The sequence below is a fragment of the Camelus bactrianus genome, chromosome 6 (genome assembly GCF_048773025.1).
Source record: "Camelus bactrianus isolate YW-2024 breed Bactrian camel chromosome 6, ASM4877302v1, whole genome shotgun sequence".
In the NCBI taxonomy this organism is placed as follows: Eukaryota; Metazoa; Chordata; class Mammalia; order Artiodactyla; family Camelidae; genus Camelus; species Camelus bactrianus.
The window spans coordinates 64,310,827-64,331,790 of NC_133544.1; the positions used below are offsets into that span (position 1 = coordinate 64,310,827).

The 20,964-nt window shown below is 39.2% G+C and overlaps 2 protein-coding genes and 1 non-coding gene across 12 annotated transcripts in view; all 3 read left to right on the plus strand.

Annotated features, from left to right (window-relative positions):
• Window positions 1-6,674, plus strand: part of CHD8 (chromodomain helicase DNA binding protein 8) — a 54,348-nt gene extending 47,674 nt beyond the window's left edge. For 7 of the 10 annotated variants that reach the window (XM_010949637.3, XM_074365824.1, XM_010949645.3 and 4 more), the window contains exons 32-38: window positions 35-754; window positions 971-1,122; window positions 1,403-1,705; window positions 2,544-2,657; window positions 2,845-3,024; window positions 3,416-3,532; window positions 5,695-6,674. In XM_010949637.3, coding sequence (XP_010947939.1) covers window positions 35-754; window positions 971-1,122; window positions 1,403-1,705; window positions 2,544-2,657; window positions 2,845-3,024; window positions 3,416-3,532; window positions 5,695-6,261 — 2,153 coding nt within the window. In that variant the 3' untranslated portion in view covers window positions 6,262-6,674. The remainder of the gene's footprint in view (window positions 1-34; window positions 755-970; window positions 1,123-1,402; window positions 1,706-2,543; window positions 2,658-2,844; window positions 3,025-3,415; window positions 3,533-5,694) is intronic. The other 3 variants (XM_074365823.1, XM_045512608.2, XM_074365825.1) reach the window with 2 other exon arrangements.
• LOC123615229 (small nucleolar RNA U6-53/MBII-28) lies at window positions 2,235-2,343 on the plus strand. Its single transcript, XR_006722798.1, has one exon. It is a non-coding gene; the product is annotated as a small nucleolar RNA U6-53/MBII-28 (small nucleolar RNA).
• Window positions 6,675-7,828: 1,154 nt separating the features above from the next.
• Window positions 7,829-20,964, plus strand: part of SUPT16H (SPT16 homolog, facilitates chromatin remodeling subunit) — a 31,963-nt gene continuing 18,827 nt past the window's right edge. The window contains exons 1-2 of the mRNA XM_010949647.3: window positions 7,829-8,015; window positions 20,553-20,645. Of these exons, the coding sequence (XP_010947949.1) occupies window positions 7,950-8,015; window positions 20,553-20,645 (159 nt within the window). The 5' untranslated portion in view covers window positions 7,829-7,949. The remainder of the gene's footprint in view (window positions 8,016-20,552; window positions 20,646-20,964) is intronic.

The following is a 20,964-nucleotide window of genomic DNA, read 5'->3' on the forward strand; positions in this document are numbered from 1 at the left end:
GGTTCATTTCTCTTTCCACTCCTATCTCTTGCAGAACCCCCAGACCCTAATCTGTTCATTGAGCCTATCACTGAGGAAAGGGCCTCACGGACTCTTTACCGTATTGAATTGCTTCGGCGCTTACGGGAACAAGTTTTGTGCCACCCTCTTTTGGAAGATCGGCTGGCATTATGTCAGCCTCCAGGTCCTGAACTGCCCAAATGGTGGGAGCCTGTTCGGCATGATGGGGAACTTCTACGAGGGGCAGCCCGCCATGGGGTGAGCCAAACAGACTGCAACATCATGCAGGACCCAGACTTCTCTTTTCTGGCTGCCCGTATGAACTATATGCAGAACCATCAGGCAGGAGCACCAGCTCCATCCCTGTCACGCTGCTCTACTCCACTGCTACACCAGCAGTATACCTCGCGCACTGCCTCACCACTGCCCCTGCGCCCAGATGCTCCTGTTGAAAAGCCACCTGAGGAGACAGCTGCCCAGGTGCCCAGTCTGGAGAGTCTAACTTTAAAGCTAGAGCATGAGGTGGTGGCCAGGAGCCGACCAACCCCACAAGACTATGAGATGCGAGTAGCCCCCTCTGATACTACCCCTCTGGTTTCCCGGAGTGTTCCACCAGTCAAACTGGAGGATGAGGATGATTCAGACTCTGAGCTGGACTTGAGCAAGCTGTCACCATCATCCTCTTCTTCCTCATCCTCATCCAGCTCCAGCTCCAGCACTGATGAGAGTGAGGACGAGAAGGAAGAGAAGCTAAGTGAGTGCATGTGACAGGCTGTTGGCCCTCTTCCCCATTCTTCCCTCTGCTCTTTCCCTTCTTTTCTAAATGCATCCTTGGAGATTCAGATTTTGATTTGATAGAATATCAAAAGAGATCTGTTATTCTTAGGGCCTTCATTTAAAGCCTATATAACACCATTTCTGTATAACTTTATTCTTTCATCTTTGCTCACATGTTCTGTATGATCTCTAGCAGCTGACCGGTCCCGCTCAAAGCTCTATGATGAAGAGAGTCTTCTGTCCCTCACTATGTCCCAAGATGGATTCCCAAATGAAGATGGAGAACAAATGACCCCTGAGCTTCTGCTGCTACAAGAAAGACAGAGAGCTTCTGAGTGGCCCAAGGTAACAGCCTCATTCCTGGATAGGTAGACTCTGAAAATACAGTGTGACATATACAGAGAACAAGGAATAGATGGTTCTGGATTTCTTTGATTGTGTTTAGTGCTACATGATTTTTCATGAAACTTCCCAGTTGGCTTCAGGATTTGAAACAATTACCTCCCTCCTTTCTGCCTAATGATTTTTGCTCGTCCTGATAATGATGGCCCTATTATTTGTCACAGGATCACGTACCTAGTACTCAGGCGCTAAAACCAGTATTGATTTCTTTTTCCCCACTCAGGATCGTGTCCTGATAAACCGTATTGACCTCGTCTGCCAGGCTGTACTCTCAGGGAAGTGGCCTTCTAGCCGCCGGAGCCAGGAAATGGTGACAGGAGGAATTTTGGCGCCAGGCAACCACTTGTTCGACAGTCCCTCATTGACTCCAGGAGAATATGGGGACTCTCCAGTCCCCACACCACGAAGTAGCAGTGCAGCTTCCTTGGCAGAGGAGGAGGTGTCTGCAGTCACCACAGCAGCAGCTCAGTTCACCAAACTGCGCCGAGGCATGGATGAGAAGGAGTTCACGGTTCAGATCAAAGATGTAAGCTGAGCATTTAGGCACTGGGAAGTGAGGAAGAATGCTGTAATTCTTGCTAACTAGTGTTAGGAACACAACACTAAGTTTGTTTGGTCAGCTAACTTTAAAAATGAGAGGAGAAAAAAAATTAGAGCTCACAAAGATCCATTTAGGAAAAGTCATTGTAGTAAATAAAGGAAAGGATCTTGACTTGTATCTCCTGAGGACTAGATTAAAAGACACCGCATTTTTAAAAGAACTTTAATTGACAAAAGGCTTTGAGTGGCTTGTTTCTAGATCCCAAAAACAGAGTTTTTAAAAATTGAAATCAAACTGTGGAAAAGCTATTAAAATGACACCCAAGTATTATAGGCCTTATTAAGTTTAAAATAAAAAGGAGTCATTCCAACTGAAATTAAATCAGTGTTAATTTATAGAGGGAAAACTTTATTTTTCCTGATGCTCTTCCCTGTTGAACCCTATTAGCTGGTCAGTAAGTACTCAATAAGAAAATTTTTTGAAATTAGTATGTGACAGGATTATCAGGATTTTGCCCCTGTGATGAGTTGCCATGCTAATTCTGAGACACCAGCTAGGGGATTTTTCCCGGCATTGGGTGTTGTTGAGAGAAGTTCTACTTCTCTTAAATCTACCTGAGGGGCACTAGGTCAAGAAAGGAAGTCTTTCTAAGGAAAAAATGTGTAAGATTTGTTGTATTTCTAATTTCAACCCATTAGTCAGATGGCCTTCCCTCTCACCATCATTGAACCAGAGGATGACCCTTACCCCAAGTCCCCCAAAGCATAATTTTTATTTAAAAATGTGCCTTATAATGTCTTGGGTGGGTGGGTTGTCTTCCTAGGAGGAAGGATTGAAGTTAACATTCCAGAAGCACAAGTTGATGGCTAATGGAGTAATGGGAGATGGACATCCTCTTTTTCATAAGAAGAAAGGGAACAGAAAGAAGCTAGTCGAGGTAAGTGGTAGAGAAAGTCTTTAATGTGGTGATTAGATAAAATATTTTTATTCCCAGTAATTGATGAAGGCAGTTGGGATTGAGGGAGTAGAAGATACTATTTTATGGCTGCCATTGGCTCTGCTCCCCTTCCCTCCCTGCCCAAAAGAAGAGTATGTGCTCATGGGGGTGGATTCTGGGTTTGCAGCTGGAGGTGGAGTGCATGGAAGAGCCTAATCACCTTGACGTGGACCTGGAGACCCGGATCCCTGTCATCAATAAGGTGGATGGTACTTTGCTGGTGGGTGAGGATGCCCCTCGCCGGGCTGAACTGGAGATGTGGTTACAGGGTCATCCAGAGTTCGCTGTTGATCCCCGATTTCTAGCGGTGAGTGGCAGTTCCATCCAGCAAGATTTAAAGTCATTCCCTTGGTATTTAAGCTGTGTGAGAGGAAGAAAGCATGCCTATTATGTCCCTGTTTCTGCATTGGCAAAATAGAATAATTATACCCAGTCTCCCTACTTCACAGAGTTATTGTGAGGAGGAAAGTAATGTTAAAGTACTTGTTAAACTAAATGCTAGGCAAATCATTACCATTAAATTATATAATCACCTTATTTTTTTTGGAGCGGTCTGGTTAATGTCAGTTTTCCACTAGGACTAATCCTTTATCCACACAATAAGCATTTATTGTCAAACTCTAGACACTACTACCTTAATAATTACTCCAGAGAAGATTTTTGATTCCTTTAGGATAACTGCAGCTTTTCTATTGCAGTATATGGAGGATCGCAGAAAACAGAAATGGCAGAGATGTAAAAAAAATAATAAGGCAGAATTGAACTGTTTGGGAATGGAACCAGTACAGACAGCTAACTCTAGGAATGGAAAAAAGGTGAGTGAGACTGAAACATTACCACTCTGTTCCCACACTAGGTATGACTGGAGAAATTAATGTTACTTATTTTTTTCCCAATGTACGTTTGAGAAAATTTATCATTAGTTCATGAATAAGGAAACCAAAGTATTTTTAGTGTATTTTTACAGTCCTGTGGCATCGCCATCTCCCGAAGAGCATAAAATTCTAAAAACTAGCTTTAGCACTTTAAGCATACTGAAATATAAGAATTAGTAAGACATGTTAGAACATTCAAGGCCTTATCTTGCTCTTCTACTAACTAAGGGATTTTTGGCAAATCCTTTAACTTTTTCAATTTGCATGTCCTGAAAAGTAAGGGTTTTGGAGCAGATAATCTCTTAAAAGTTTTATGATTCTATATATTTTAGAAGTGATTTGGGGCCTACTTAGGAAAATAGTCATGGGGTTTCCCAAAATAGAAGTTGAGAATCACTAATAATATATAATGGAAAAGGACAGAAAATCATGTTTTATAGTTTATATTAACAATTTGGGTCATTAGGCTATTCCATTATTTTCAAATGTACTTATGTTTTTATCATGGTTATAGACCATTTGGTAGATTAAGAACCTGTACTCCTTTCCACCAAAAGATAATTGCAGAAGTTCCTCTTGACTGTGTTTGCCTTACTTTGGGCAATAGTTACATTTTCTAAACATACAGAAGTCATGGTTTGGTTTGGTGAGCAGTCATTTAAAATGGATTAGCATTTGTATACTCACCTTATCTAATCATTCTTCATTTGATCTTTTATATACTTCTTTATATGTATGTGATATATATGTACACATGCACACGTGTGCACACACACACCCTATTTTATCTTCTAACAAAATTAATTTCCAAATGAAAAAATCTTTTGCATTTAACAAATACATTATTTTGCACATATTTATTTATAAATGTATACTTATTTATGAGGTGAATTATGAGGCTTGTTTATTTTTATATTGGTAAAATTATTGATATATAATTATTGATACCATAGAAGAATGTTTTAATTTTCCCTCTCAGCCTCCATGGGATCAAGGGTGTATGTAGTAAGCAGACTGGTTTATAGGGGAGGCTGATGGCTAGAAGGCTGATACCTTCTCCGTCTTGAATTTAGCATTATAGAGAAGCCTGTAAAAAGGCTTTTCCTCCAGGATTACCTATTTTTACCTCAAGTACTTTTGTACTTCTTTGTAGTCAGTTGATAACGCTAATAAAAGATGATAGGAAATCACAGAAAATTATAATATGATTAGTACAGAATTCTTAATGTAGAATTGATGGAGTATCTGGCACTACATGATTACTGGACTCTGCAGTAGTTTGGTGCTATTATAGTTCTATTTTTTAAGCCTGTACAGATAGAACAGTGAGGTTTTTTTCAGTCAGAAAGGTCAGGCTTAGATTGGGCAAGTCCAGAGACACAGGTACTAATTGTATGAGTTTAATGCCAGTTTACCCAGTATTGTATTTAGGTCTAGCAAAGTCAGAAGTTCCAGCTTTAGTGAACTTAATAAAAAAATGTATAGGGAGAACATCTAGAAGAAGCAATTTAAAATTCAACAGACATGTAAGTTTTTTTTATCAGTGTGGAAAAAAACTTAGTAAATTTGGTAAGGAGAGCTACCCATAACGTTTTTGGTGTTCCAGACATCTAGAATCTTAATCTGGTCTATCTGAGTTTACCCCATTGTGATGCAATGAAGGATAGTACTGTAAACGTCAACATAGTTGTGCTGCACTTCACATGGTAAGATCATGTGAACAACCTGCCATCAGTAAAGCATACTGTGCAAATACCGATTCATTCACTGTCTTACTCAGGCCCCTTATTAACAAAGGTAAGCAACTGTCAAATGGTTGACCAGAGTAGAGGTATAGCGTAATCATGGAAAAAACCAAAGCTCTGGTTCCCATGAGTATCAGTATCAAATCCTTGCTCTTAGCTTCAGCACCAGAATGCTTCAACCAGCTACATCCTGTTTTTCCTCCTCCCCATTTCCATCAAGCTTCATCTGACTATACTGGTTTTGCCCCTCCTAATGATAGATTCAGTGAAAAAGCATTTGCAAGCTAGGACTCCGTTGACTTCTGTTTTGCTTTTTTCCTTCCTTTCCTTTTACTATTTTCTATTCCTTCCTCCTAGGGTCATCATGCTGAAACTGTGTTCAACCGGGTTTTGCCAGGGCCTATTGCTCCGGACAGCAGCAAGAAGCGGGCCCGTAGGACGCGACCAGACCTTTCTAAGATGATGGCCCTGATGCAGGGTGGAGGCACTGGGTCCCTATCTCTGCATAATACCTTCCAACACAGCAGTAGTGGCCTGCAGTCTGTGTCTTCTCTGGGTCACAGCAGTGCCACCTCTGCATCTTTGCCTTTTATGCCGTTTGTGATGGGTGGTGCAGCATCATCCCCTCATGTAGACTCCAGCACCATGCTTCATCACCACCACCACCACCCCCACCCCCACCATCACCACCATCATCATCCAGGCCTGAGAGCCACTGGCTACCCTTCTTCACCAGCCACTACCACCTCTGGTACTGCCTTGAGGTTGCCACCACTGCAACCTGAGGAGGATGAGGACGATGAGGATGAAGATGATGATGATGATTTATCTCAGGGCTATGATAGCTCAGAAAGGGACTTCTCACTCATTGATGATCCTATGATGCCAGCCAACTCAGACTCCAGCGAAGATGCTGATGACTGAAGCCCCAGCATGGTCCCCATCGCTTGGGTGGCTGCAGTATTTTCATTTACTCTGGCCCTTGGACTATGGAAAAGTGGGAGGGGCAGGGGAGATGTGGGGATACCCAGGACTCCAGGAGGTGAAAAGGAAAAAAGAAAACTTGTACCTGATTGCTTCCAAATTTGAGAGGATTGGGTGGGCAGGGGAACTCCTAAAATAATACATGACTCCTTCCTCATTTCTGGGGAAGGAAAGGAGACTAGAGCAACTGATGTGCTCACCCCTCCCTAGACACCTCCATTAACCACAGACTATGTAGCGCTGGCACTAGCCTCTGGCAGAGCCTGTTCCTGACCGAACTGTGGATACAGCTGGAGGGTCAGGAACTGTTACCTTCCTTCCCCTTGGCATTAATAAATTTAAGTTAATCCTTTCCCACTCTTCCCTTGTTCAATATTTGCTCAAACCCAATATAAATAATTAATTTTAAGAGTTGATGTTCATGATGGATAATTTCAACACCACTTTCCTAAAGTTCATTATTGTTCATGCGAAATAACCTGGGTAAGGCAAGCAAGTCATCCTACTTCATTAAAGGATTATATATAAGCTAGGCTGTCCAGCTTGCCCAAGGCAAGGGAATGATCTAAGCTAAATAGGCAAAATGTTCCAGATTCAAACTCCAAATTCATGGAAGAGATGGGAATGAAGAATTTCGCCGAGACTGACACATATTTTGTTCCGAATTAACTGAAATAACGGTGCTCTGGGGAAGCCATAAAAATGGTGTCACTTCATGAACTGCGCCAAGGACTGGCTGACTTGAAAGATGCTGTCACGACTTGGGCACAGAGGAGTGGATTCTGTGAATTCCCTCAAGCCATTTGTTTCCTACGACTCTTACCCTACCATCCCAGCGCTCAGATGAAGCCTGGGCATTTTATTTCCCTCTCCAAGGCGAAACCTTTAACCCCATCTCGCGGGTCCTAGTGTTGTTAATTGGCAGGGTGGGCTCCCGCTCCCGGGTTTGAGCTCTCGGTCCCCGCAGAGCCCCTGACCTAGTGTCCTAGCACCGAGGTTCCTTCCAGCCCTGTAGCAGCCAAGAGTATTGCCTCCCCACCTTTTCTAGGAGGGGAACGCACCCAGTTACGCTGTAATCTTCCCACTCCCATCCCAAGCCAGATCCCGCTCTTTCCGCTTCCCCTTCCTTCGCCGATGGGTGGGGCCATTACACCCGCGCGCGGCAGCTAGTGTGGGGCGGGGCAGGCACGTCAGGCCTCCCGCCTTCTTCGCAATGCCCCGCCGCCGCCGCCGCAGCCCCGGCGAGAAGTCGGAGCTCCTGGGAACCGCGGCCTAGCGGAGAGTAAGGGCGGGGGCAGGGTGTCACGTGACGACGTCGACTCGCGTGCGGCCGTTGCTAAGTTGACAAGAAAACCCCGCGAAAATCTAGACACTTTCTGCGTTGCACATTTTGTTCATTTCTCCACTCTCTTCCTTCTTATCCTCTCCCTAACCTCCGGAGAGAGGATTTAAAAAAAAAAAAACCTAAAAATCCCGAGCGTTGCCGGGACCCGGAAGCGGAAAGGGCATCTTTGAGGTCGATACTTCCGGGTCACTGGGAGAGTGCGGGATTCCGGGGCCGAGAGCGGGTGGCGGAGCCGGGACCTCGCGTGATTCTCGGAACCCGAGGAGGAGCGGCGTCTGTGGCTATGGCTGTGACTCTGGACAAAGATGCTTATTACCGGCGAGTGAAGAGACTGTACAGCAATTGGAGGGTGAGATAGATCCCGTAATTTTCCCTAGGGAGCCCCCCATTTGCCATCCCATAATAACCCCGTTTCTCGGCGCCTTTTTTTCCCCTTTCCTTCGGGAATTCCCGGGTTCTGTTTCGGGCCCCGTTAGCTGCTCCAGGATCATTCACTGCAGGCGGCCCCGAGCGCCACCCGGTAACAGGGAATCCCCCTCAATCACCCTGCTCTGCGGCCACCACCATCTTCCCCGCGTGCCGGACCCCGTCATGCATAACAGCCACCTCTCTTCCCGCCCTAGAAGAGGCATCATCATCATTCCCTCCCACTCCGTAATCACGTCTTGCTGCCCCCTCTTGCAGTGTTCACACACACCCACGCACTCGCTCTGTCCTTTCAGAACCAGAGTGTTCCTCCCCAGGTCCCGCCAGTATTACAACCATTTCGTAAAGGATGGATGGAGGGGCTAGGAGGATGTGAACCAGTCTCTTCGTGTTTATCGTTTGCTGGGCTGTTGCTGGAGTTTAAAAAAAAAAGAAAATACGGCTCACGCGCAACCGCCTCATGTTCTGGGCCCTGCCGTGGGTAACACAGAAACCTAACGCTGAAAACCTGCAGGCTTTAGTAATACGAAAAACGATGTAATGCCTAAAACCTCATTAGTTTTCCTTCTTGGTTGAATATCCGGGGCACGTGTTCAGAAAAAGAGCTGTTAAAGTTCCCAGTCATTTAAAGATTGGGCGTTTTTGTTGCTTGAAAGATCCATAGTTAAAATTTTATTTTTATGATAGTAATTTACCAGTTGAAACATTTGATTACATTCTTTGGTGCATTGTGAGCTGCCTAGTTTGTCTGGCCTCTGAACTCTGTCCTCAGGAACAATAAAACTAATGAAGACTTTTTAAAACCTGAAAAGCGCCCTTAGAAAAATGTTCAGTTCTGATTTCAGCATTGTAAATTGCCTTTCAGATCAATCCTCTACCAAAAACTAAGCTATAAAAATTGGTCATTTCCTCTGCCTTTCATGTTAAAGGTTCTTGTGCATGCTTTGTTTTTTTGAACATAAATGCATTAGATATTGAAAGTAAAATGGATTCTCTGCATTTTATGAGAAACAAAATCAAGGACTCTATGCTAGACAGATCCTGAACATAAATCTTAAAAATTTTATTAATTCCTACCCAGTGTTTTTACAGCTTTTCTCACTGTCCCATTTTAAAATTTGAACCTGATTTATATTAGAAAATCTCTTTGTAATTACCTCAATAATTCCTAAAGATTAATAAGTACTGTTGTGTAAGTAATAATTGAAAGCCCTCTCTTCCATCCACAGACCCTGAAATTAAACACCTTTGAGGTGGACGTTGTTTCTGGTCCCAGTAATTCAGCTTATCAAGTTAGCCCCTCGACCATTCATGAAAGCTAAGATTAATTTAGAGCTCAGAGTTCCCCTACGTGATAGATGAATGCAAAGCATAGAACTGGGAAAAACTTGAGGCCTGAAGACAGATTGGCAAACTTCATTTCAAGTGACAGCCTTTAAATCCATGAAAGTTATTTGCCGTCATTTTTTGTTTGTTTCTCAAAAATCATTAAAATTTATCTTGGCCCTCCTGTTTAACTTGGTGAAATCATTTGAACAGGGCATCTTAGATGTTGATAAGGTCCTTATAAAGTTATGAGCCAGGTCAATATAAAAATGTACTCAGTAACAAAACTAGTGGCAAATCATGAAAAATCTTATTTGAATAGACTTTCTGCTTTTTGATAACTGTAAATTTTAATAGCTATGTCAGGACCCACCTGTAGAACTTCTTTCTGTATCCATTGTCTTTCCAGATTACAGTACTTTCATTCTCATCTGCTTAACTAGAGGTTTTCTGGGATAAGTTCTGGTTACGTATCCTCTAAATTGTAGCAGAAAGATAGTGAAGTATATAGGTGCAAGCTATATTTGTTTTTCTACATTTTTTCCTTTTATTGAGTAAGAAAACTGGCACAGAAATAAGAATAACTTGAAGTTAACTGTGTAAATCCCAAGCCTTGTGTTGTCAGCTCCTGTCTTCAAATAAATAACCTGTTACAACAAAACTTAACGGAAAAATTAGTTTGGGCTGCACACCCACTTTTAATACCCCTAAGCATTAACCTTTTAGTACTGTGGTTGTTTCCAGCGCTCTGCAACTGCCTAGAGTTGTAGAGAAAAACTACTAATCTTTTTTTTTTTTTTTTTCCAAAGTAAGAGTAGGTGCTAATGTGTCTCCTAATCTCACATATCTGCAAGTTGAGTTTGGGTAAGGTACATATTGTGAGGTTATTGTAAGTAAGATCTATTTCTGAATCACAGTTTTCATAACTTATGTTCTAGCAACAGCTGCAGTATCAGTGTATGAGTAGAAATTTCTAAAACATGAATTACCTTATACCTGACTGAATAGTCTCATTTCAGAGATAAGAAGATAGGCTCAGTCAGAAATGAAATAGGAGACCACTAGAGTGACTAGAACTTATTACTGTTTTCTGACTCTTCCTGGATGTTTGAGTCTAGTCCGGCCTCTTATTTTTAAATTAGGACTGCTACGAGAGAAAGGGCTTGTAGCACCTGTCTGTCTCTGCATTAGAAAGCCCCAGGTTGTGCTGTTGGCTCCTGAGAGTGGGCTGAGGGCTTCTCTGTCATCTTACACTTACCAGGTTCTTACTCAGGGCTTCCCAGCCTTTCATGATTGTGATTATTTTTAACCAAGTAATAGGCTTAGTACTGCGTAGGGTACAAGGAGGGAGGTTACCCTCTATCCTGGGGTCCCAGCTGCTTTGAGAGCTGAGGGATAAAGTATCCGTGCACACCTGTAACTCTTTTGAGACCTACCTGTTAGGACATTCTGCTGTGTGTGAACCTTGACTTCAGTCATCTGCCCTTTGTCCCAAAAGAATTCTGTTAAAAATCAAAACAGCAGCTATTTTCAAAAGAAATGCTGATCCACTGCATTCATTGATGAGGCTCAACACCACTGCTCCGGATTGAGGTGGTGAGTGGCTCCAACCTCGAAAAGGAAGTTTGTGCCTGTGGAGAAAGCTAACAAGCTGTAGTGTCAGTGTTTCTCTTGAGTGGTGATTGTTGGCTCTTTGCTGATTTTTTTGTGGATAAGTTTCTTGTTCTGGATTGCTAAGATTTCTGTGGTTTAGGAAGGTTCTATAAAATATGGGCATATTCCCATATTTCAGCAAGATAATGGCTTACTTCTACCCATCTCATTTATCTCTGGAGTGAGATAGGGAAGTTTTCTTAAATAATGCTTTGGTTTCAAGCTGGTTAGAAGTAAATGCCTGGACAGGTTGGGATTCGTTTATTTTTGGCTTACTCAACTATTTATTTTTTTATCCCTATTACCGAGTGCAGTATGTGGCATGTAGTAGGTGCTCAGTGAACGATGATGACTTGATTTCTGAGCTTTCATTCGTTCCTTTTTTGGTCTGAAGAGATTTGATGGAGGCTGTACTTACAGTGACTACAAATCCTGCCTTCCCTGGAAGTGTTCACTTGTTGTCCCTATGTAATTAATGACATATTCTTTTATTCTCAAAATTGTCTCAGATTGGATGAGGAATTAGATTGGTATCCTGGCTGTAACTAGAGACTTCAAAAATGTTTCCTCTTTTAATGCAGTAGTCTTCTGGTTCAAAGAAGATAGTTGTTCCTCTGCTGCAGTATTTCCCCAACTTTTATCCTTCAGATACCACCTTCACAATTTTTGCCAATTCCTTACCACCTATATTATTTACCTTTTGCTCTAAAAATTAGTTTTAATCAAGTAATAACATACCTAGGCTTTAAAAAACCAAATAGTTCTAAAAGCCTGAAAACAAAAACCAGTCACCTGCTCCAGAAGCACCCACTTGCCAGTTCTCCTCTTTCTTTCATATTTTGAAAATATCTATATAGTGTCTTTTCTTGATTTGTCAGTTTTAGATGTTGACTCTTGTTTTGGTAGATAAGGATATAAATGTAACTTTTTTGTATCATCACATACTTTCCAACTTCCCAATCTCCTGATACTCCCTGTAAAATTTCTTCTTGATACAGTTATGAAAAATTTCAACATGCAGGAAGATGAAAGAATTTTTCAGTGAACACCCGTATACCCACCACCTAGTTTATACAATTAATATTTTATTATACTTTATCACATGTGCACCCTTCTGATACATTTTTTCACAATTTTTAGTAAAAATCAGTAGTCAGTTTACATTATTGTGCTCATATAAATATTTTCACTGCTGGCTGAAGTAATAGAGTACAATTTCCTCTTTGCAGTTTTTCATTTTTCCTGGTATTAATGATTACTTCAGTTTTTCTTCTCTGTTTCATGTCGTTAGCCTTAATTTTTTCTGCAGATCTGTTATAATCTCATCAATCTTTTATTCTAAAATTTTCACATTCATCAGATATTTTCTTAGTTCTGTGTTTGTGTTTTAAACACCACCACCACCCATTCCAACCTTACATTATTCTGCTCTATCTGTACAGGTTGCTTTCCGGGCCTATTAAACCTTTGGATTCTTGAATGTTGGGTCCCTTATATCCTATAGCCCATGTCAAGATTTTTCGTTCTTTCTTTCTTTTGTTAGAGGATTTCTCCAAGAGCTTCTTAAGAAGGGATGTAGAGAATAGATGTTTCCTGAGCCCTTGTGTGTCTTAAAGAGTTTTACTCCATCTCCACTTTTGGTTAATGAAATAGTTCAGTGGGTATAAAACTCAAGGTTGAAAATCTCTCAGAATTTTTCTCAGAATTCTAAAGCTGTTTGTCAGTCTTTGAGCTTTCACTATTACTTTTGAGAAGGCCAATGTGATTCTATTTCCTGTTCCAGTATGTATGGCCTGTTGTTCTCTGTAAAACATTGAGAATTATCTCTTTATTCCTTGTGTTTTGAAATTTCACTGCCTTAGTATGTGCCTCCCCCCTCTGCCCCGTTGCATAAAGTTGGTAAGTGGGGGGGCCATTTTAGTCTCAAGTCAGTGCAGGACTTTTGTATTCTTTGATCGTTTTCTCCCCTTCATTTCCTCAGTGATCTCCTCCCCCTCCCCTGATTGATATTTAGTAAGGTTTAGACCTCTTGGTTTAAATTTTTTATCTTTCTATTTCATTTTCTACCTCTTTGTCTTCTACTTCCAGATATTGTTTCTTAACTTTATTTTACCACTTTTTATTAAAAAAATTTTTTAAATTTCTTAAGTCTTTTCTTGTCCCCTATCTTTTCTTATTTCATGGATGTACTATGTATATTTCTCTTACGAAGGGGTGGTTAATTTTTTATTTTCTGTTCTCTGCTGTGTCTGTTTCTTCTAGATTTGTTTGCTTTCTCTCTTACATGTTGGAGACTTCACAAAAATCAAAATGAGACTTGGCTACCCATCTTTATTAAGAATAAGGTAATAAGAAACTGATTGGAAGCTCTACACAAATAGGTTCTCTCAACTAGTAGAGAGGGGTTACCGCAGAGTGAATAGGTTGGCTTGTTCCATGGACTGTCAGTATCTGAAGTGTTTTCTCTGAGTTCAGTGATGTGCAAAGAAAAACCATCCAGTTCTTGTCTGGGGCAGTTGTTGTCATTCAGGAAACAGACTTTCATTTAATTCCTCAGTGTTCAGTACTTGCCTTCTGCTGGGCCTAGTGTCTGCATCTTGAGCCTTCTTGAGCCCCTTTATCCAGAGAATATGTTAAGTCTTTTTACAGAAGGATTAGGAGTTATCTCAGGGCTTCCGAGAACTAGAGACAAGCTTGCTGACCAAACCTCCTGGTCTTAGCCCTGAACTTATCCATGTACAATATGTCCCATTTCCCTTCTCTGATATTTGATGCCTCCTGCGTTTTGAGCCTATTAGGTAGGGTTCTATGAGATAGGCACACTTACCATCAGTTATCTTCTCACTGAGAAAGCTTGTCAAGCACTTAGTTGTTTACCACTCTGTCCTCTTTTCATTTCCCCAAAACTCTTTTAACCTTCATACATTCAGAAAGGGTACTTTGTATCACTATAAATGGAAAATTGTGTTGCTTTCCAAAAATAAAGGATAGCTGTTAAAAAATAAAGATCATGTAAGCACAATTGTGTTACTAAATTGTAGCAGGTGTTAAGGACTAGCATTAAACAGATGTATTCTTGATGTGATCAAGTAGACTAAAAGAGAACTAAAATATATAACTTTTTTGCTCTGTAATTGAATATTTAAAGCCATATCTGGGATCACCTGAAATCATCTCCTACATGGAGTTGTATACTTGGAGAAAATCTGCTCTCCTGTACATGTTGTGTACTGATTATGTAATCAACAGTGCATCTTTGACATCAGGAACAGTAGTGGTGTGATACAGTAAATTTCTGGGAAATAGCCATTTCAAACTTTTTGGTTGCGGTATGTGGGGGGGGTGATTTTTGAAATCTTTTTTTATTGCAGTATAGTTGATTTACAGTGTTCCATAAGTTTCAGGTATACAACATAGTGATTCACAGTTTTTAAAGGTAATATTCCATTTACAGTTATAAGATATTGGATATATTCCCTGTGCTGTACAATGTATCCTTGTAGCTTTATTTTATATATAGTAGTTTGTATCTCTTAATTCCTTACCCCTATCTTGACCTACCCCCTTCCCTCTCCCGACTGGTCACCACGTTTGTTCACTGTATCTGTGAGTCTGTTTCTTTTTTATTATATTCACTAGTTTGTTTTATTTTTTATGTTTCACATATAAGAGTATCATACAGTGTTTGTCTTTCTCTGACTTATTTCACTAAGCATAATACTATCCAGGTCCATTCATATTGTTGCAGATGGCAAAATTTCATTCTTTTTTTAATGGCTGAGTAGTTTTCCATTTTATGCACACACCACATCTTTATTCATTCATCTGGACACTTAGGTTGGTTCCATACCTTGACTATTGTAAATATTGCTGCAGTAAACATTGGGGTGCATATATCTTTTCAAAGTAATGTTTTCATTTTCTTCAGATACATACCCAGGAGTGGAATTGCTGAACATATGGTAGTTCTTTTTTTTGTGTTTTAAGGACCCTCCATACTGTCTTCCACAGTGGCTGCACAAATTTACTTTCCTCCCAGCAGTACACAAGGGTTTTCGTTTCTCCAGGTCCTCACCAACATTTGTTATTTGTGTTCTTTTTGATGATAGCCATTCTGACAGGTGTGAGGTGATATCTCATTGTGGTTTTGATTTGCATTTCTCTAATGATTAATGATGTTGAAAATCTTTTCATGTGCCTGTTGGCCATCTGTGTGTCCTCTTTGGGAAAATGTCTGTTCAGGTCTTCTGCCCATTTTCTAATCGGCTTGTTTGTATATTTGATATTTAGTTATATAAGCTGTTTATATATTTTAGATACTAACCTCTTTTTGATCATATCACCTGCAAATATTTTCTCCCATGTAGTAGGTTTTCTTTTGTCCATAGTTTCCTTTGCTGTGCAAAAGCTTTTAAGTTTAATTAGGTCCCATTTGTTTATTTTTGCCTTTATTTCCATTGCTTTACAAGACAGATCCCAAAAAAAATCTTGCTACAATTTGTGTCAGACAGTGTTTTGCTTATGTTTTCTTCTACATTTTAGTCTTTTATAATAATGATGACAAGTGCATAGTATTTACTGTGAGCTAGGCACTGTTCTAAGTACTTTATACACATTAGCTCATTTAATTCTCACAGCAGCACTTACAGATGTGAAGATGGAGGAGACTGCAGCACAGAGAACATTAGATCACAGTAAGTGGTGGGGTCATGGCTTCAAACCCAGGCGGTCTGGCTTCAAAGTGAGCCCTTACCCAGAAGGCATACTGTCTCTCTAAACATAGAAGGCAGACTTTGTTACCTATTGCTTGCAATTGCTGAAAGAAATTTTCGGTAATTTAGGAAGTCACTAATCCTAACATCTTACCTGAAGTGTTTGTCTGATGACCCTAGGTCTCCTTAAAGATAGATATCAGAAACCTTCCAAAGAAATTCATTTTTATCTGTAGGACCCTAATAAAAATATTGTCTTCTCTGATTTGTTAACTAAAGAGATAGAAAAGGTAGAAAAAAATACACCTTTGCCTGTTATTCTATGTTAATTGCATCCTAATGAAAAATATATATCTTAAACTTACTAGGTATATTTTATTTAGACTTTCAGCACCTTTTTTTTCAGTCTAAATCATCATTAGTGTGAGAACTGCCTATTTTGTGGGGGAGTTTTAAGTGTGCTAGGTCTTGATTTGGGGTTTTGGATATGATGATGCATGTACTGCAGCTAAAGTTTTATTGTAAGGATTACAGATAATAAATGCAGGGCGCATACAGAAAGTGCCTGCTCAGTGGATGCTGTTCCCATCTAAAACACCTGTTTCAGCAAGACTTGGCTGTTAAGTGTACCAGACAGACTGGAAGGCGGCAGAATTTGGGGTCAGAAAGGGTTTGGTGAATGTTGAGAGTCTGTACACCAGGGGTCACTGCTGCAAAATGGTTCGTCTAGAAAAGGGAGCACAGGAATCGTAGGTCCAGATTTGAGAAGGGCTGAGATCTGAGACCTACAAGTCCTCCCATGCAAAAGAGATCAGGTAGGAATCTGAGGCCGTTTAAGCAGCAGAGTTGAGCCCCAGCTGCCTCTGACAGCCAGCACTTGGAGCTGGCTGTAGGACGGGTCCGGGAGCAAAGGCTGCTAGTCTTGTGGGCTTTTTTTTTTTTTTTTTTTTTTTTTCTGCCAGACCCCTCCACTCTAGTATTTTTTTAAACAATTTCCAGACATAATTTAATCTGAAAATATGTTAGTATTATATGTAACTTTATGATAACGTTACTTTGGGTAACTTACCATGTAAGTTTTACAAGCAGATTATTAAAAATCTCCCACAGTTTCAGAAGACTATCTTCAGATGTAATCTGTATAAAGCATTTATAGTCCTCATAAGGTTTGAAAATACAAAATAGCATCCCAGATTTTGCTGTCCAAATATTTGACTTTATTTTAATATTTGACTTTTTCACTGAATCACATTTTAAGAAGAAAATTATTTAAGCTTTTTATCTTTAGATACTAAATTCTGCTGTTATTTATTTCTTCTGGTGTTAGAGCCCACTGGTATTTGTAAAGAATCAATCAGATATGTTCTGTGAAATGATCAGAGCAACTGGGTTCCAAATTAGGATTCATCCTCTTACTTTTTTGATCAACAGTGGAAAACCAGGCATTTTATATGAATTGAAATCCTAGAGATTTGATGGATTTGTTTTTCCTGCCTTCATTAAAAAAAAAAAACTGAATATGTGGGTCATTTTTCTCTCTCCCTATTTTCAGTTACATTGAGATCCCTTTGAATGATTTTCCCGTATTATTAAGAATTATTATATGATTATACTCTTCGTATACTCTTAAAAATGTATTACTGTGTATTTTTAATTTTCATACATGTTGATACCCTTTTTTTTGCTGAAAAATTTTGACTCAACCAAAATTTCAAGTATCAAAAAATACTAGAGGGGACTTTTTGGTTAGTTTCCATGCTGTGTTTTGTAGATAGATGTTTAGGAAAAAAATTATATATTTGTATTCAGAACACATAAGCATTAAATATAGGTAGTACCTGCTGCTAATTTTGGGAGATTAAGGTGCTGATAATACTGTTGCCACAAAATCCCATGTTTACTGAAGAATTGGAATGTATGTAGCAAAAGTTTGGGGAGGAGAGAATATTTGATGCTAAAGTTAGTGTTAATATATGTTATAGGACTCATATAGCACAATGGTTCTCAAACTCTGATATCAGAACCCCCTTACATTCTTAAATTATTCAGGTCCCCACAGAGCCTTTCTTTGTATAGGTTGTATCAAGTATATAAAGCAATTTGGCCTCATACATACATGAAGCTGGAAAAAAGGAGACTATTTTAATAAACTTTTCAGATAATTATGGATATTCTTTGTTATTACACTAGAACTCTAGAAGTGGTAATCTCTTAAAAGTTAGTTGTAATGTGGAATCCAAAACCACAACAGTGAACTTTTCCTACTCAAGTTATTGGTCTATCTTGTGTCTTTGATCCTTTACCCATGAATGACTTTGTAACACCATGCATTGCTTATTTGGGAAATACTGGTTCCCTCAGTTGTGCAAATCTGGTAAATGTACACATTTCATTATATGGTACTAGAGAATCATGTATGTTAATATCACCACTGATCTCATCAGAAAAGTCTTAAGTAGAAAAGCCATCAAGTTCACAATGATGGGTTCAGGTACAAGTATTTTTAAATTTTAAATTTTTTGCTTGAAAGCTCAGATTTTATCATTGACAACACATATATCATTCTTTTCCCTTGAAGCGATAGGCTCACTTTATTCATTTTCAAGAAAATGTATACCAGATACCCAAGAATGTTTAAATGGTTAGTTCAGTTTGTTACTCATGTGCTTTTCCTTGAGACAGCCATCATATTCATTGTGCTCTTGGAAGTGCTTTGTGTGTAGTTCCTGTTTCTTTACACAGAATATTAAAAAGACATAGACTCAAGGGTTAGGATTTATAATATTAATCATTTTTACTGTGGCAAGAACATTGTTTAGTGGAACTTTTTTCCCCTCGTTTTTTCTATGAGTGTGTGGTAGTGGCACTATGTTTGGTGCCACTGCTTTGATTGCTGCTAAAGCACTAGCACTTTTAATGACCATTGCTTTGTATCATCAGTAAGAACTAATAATAAAACTTAACCAACCTGAAGGGAAGCATTTTCTCTTTGAAAATCAGTGTGAGAATGCATACAGTTTGTATATAGTAACTTCTTTAGGTTACATATTTTGTTGTGGTAGAGAAATTCATTAGAACCCTTAATTGCTATTATATTTGGATTCTTACTGGCATCCAGAAGCCTTAAAATGTGGAAGAGTCTGAAGTGGATTTTTTTAATAGATAACATTGATTTGTAACATTATATATGTAGATGTTTTTCTTGACTTTATAAGGGAAGTCAGACTCTAGAGTTCACAATTACCAGTCCTTCGGTCTTACAGAGCTGTTCAAGAGTAGCTAATGGTTGGAGGACTCCACACACTTCTCAATTTCAGAACTTAATACAAAGCTGCAATAATCAAAACAATGTAGTATGAGTGTAAAGATAGACATGGAAATCAGTGGAATAGAATTGAGGATTCAGAAATAAACCTTTACATTTACATCATTTGTATTTTTCAGTGGTGCCAAGACAGTTCATTCACACCATACACAAAAATGTACTCAAGATGAATAATAGATCCAAATATAAGAGCTAAAACTATAGAACTGTTATAGAAGAAAGTATAGATAAGTCTTCATGTCCCTGAGTTAGGCAAAGCTACCTTAGATATGACATCAAAAGCACAGGAAAAGAATTTAGACTTCTTCAAAATTAGAAACTTTTGTGCTTCAAAGGAAAACATTAAGAAAGTGAAAGACAACCCACTGAGTAGGATAAAAAAATTGCAAATCATATCTGATAAGAGACACATATCTAGAATACAAAAGGAACTCTTACAACTTAATAATAAAGCAGTAACTCAGTTACAGAATGGGCAGAGGCTCTCAATATGCACGTCTCCAGAAAGGGTATACAAATCATCAGTAATCACGTGAAAGGGGGTTCAGTCAGCATCATTAAGCATTAGGAAAATGCAAATCAAAACTACAGTGAGATACAGCTTCACACCCATTGGATGACTGTAATAAAGATAACAAAGATTGGTCAGCATCTGGAGAAATTGGTACTCTAATACATTACTGTTGGGAATTTAAAATAGTGCAGGCACTTTAGAAAACAGTCTGGTATTTCCTCAGAAAGTTAAAGTTACCATAGGACCTGTAATTCCTCACCTAGATGTGAGGAATTCAAGAGAAATGCCTGCACACAAAAACTTACATGAATGTTTAAGCAGCATTATTCATGATAGCCCCAAAAAGGAAACAACCCAAATATCCAACAATTGATGAATGGATACATTGTGGTATATCCATTAAATGGAATATTACTCAGCAGTAAAAAGGAATGTGGTATTGATACATCCTACAACATAAATGAACCTTGAAGCGTGTTAAGGGAAAGAAAACAAACACAAAGGCCACATATAATTCCATTTATATGAAATGTCCAGAATAGACAAATCCTCAGAAACATGTGTGATTAATGGTTGCCTAGGGCTAGGGAGGGAAGGGGAAAGATGGATAATCATTGCTAATGTGTTTTATTTTTGGAGGAGGTGAAAATGTTCTAAAACTAGATTATGATGGTTGCATAACTGAATACACCAAAAGCCATTGACATGTACACTTTAAATGGGTGGACTGAACAGTGTATGAATTCTGTCTCATAAAGCTGTTTGTTAAAAAGTAACTAATGGCTGTGAGGTTGACAAGCAAACATGTACCTTAAATTTGGGATTTCTGTTAGGAAAAAAAATACGAATATCTTAGGTAAATACTGAAGTGTGTATTCCTGTTTTGCTAGTGTGAAAAGAAATGACCAGATTACCTACTCTGCTTTTCAGAAAGGAGAAGATGAATACGCCAATGTTGATGCCATTGTTGTATCAGTGGGTGTTGATGAAGAAATTGTTTATGCCAAATCAACTGCTTTACAGGTGAGAGATTTATAGCAGTTTTTAGCCCTGAGAGTCATTGAATCATCTGCTATACTGTTCAATATGGTAACCACTAGCCACATTAAAAATTGAATTCCTCCGTCCTCTCAGATACTCAGTAGAGGCTATCACATGAGACAGACAACATACAGAATATTTCTGTCATCACAAAAAGTTCAGTGAACAGCACTGATTTAGAACATAAAGCAAAAAGAAGAGAAATACATAAACTGGGATATATTTACCTTTAAATAACAGAAAAGCCTAAATAACAATGGGTTAAATAAAATATTTCTTTTTCTCTTGGATAGTCTTCAGG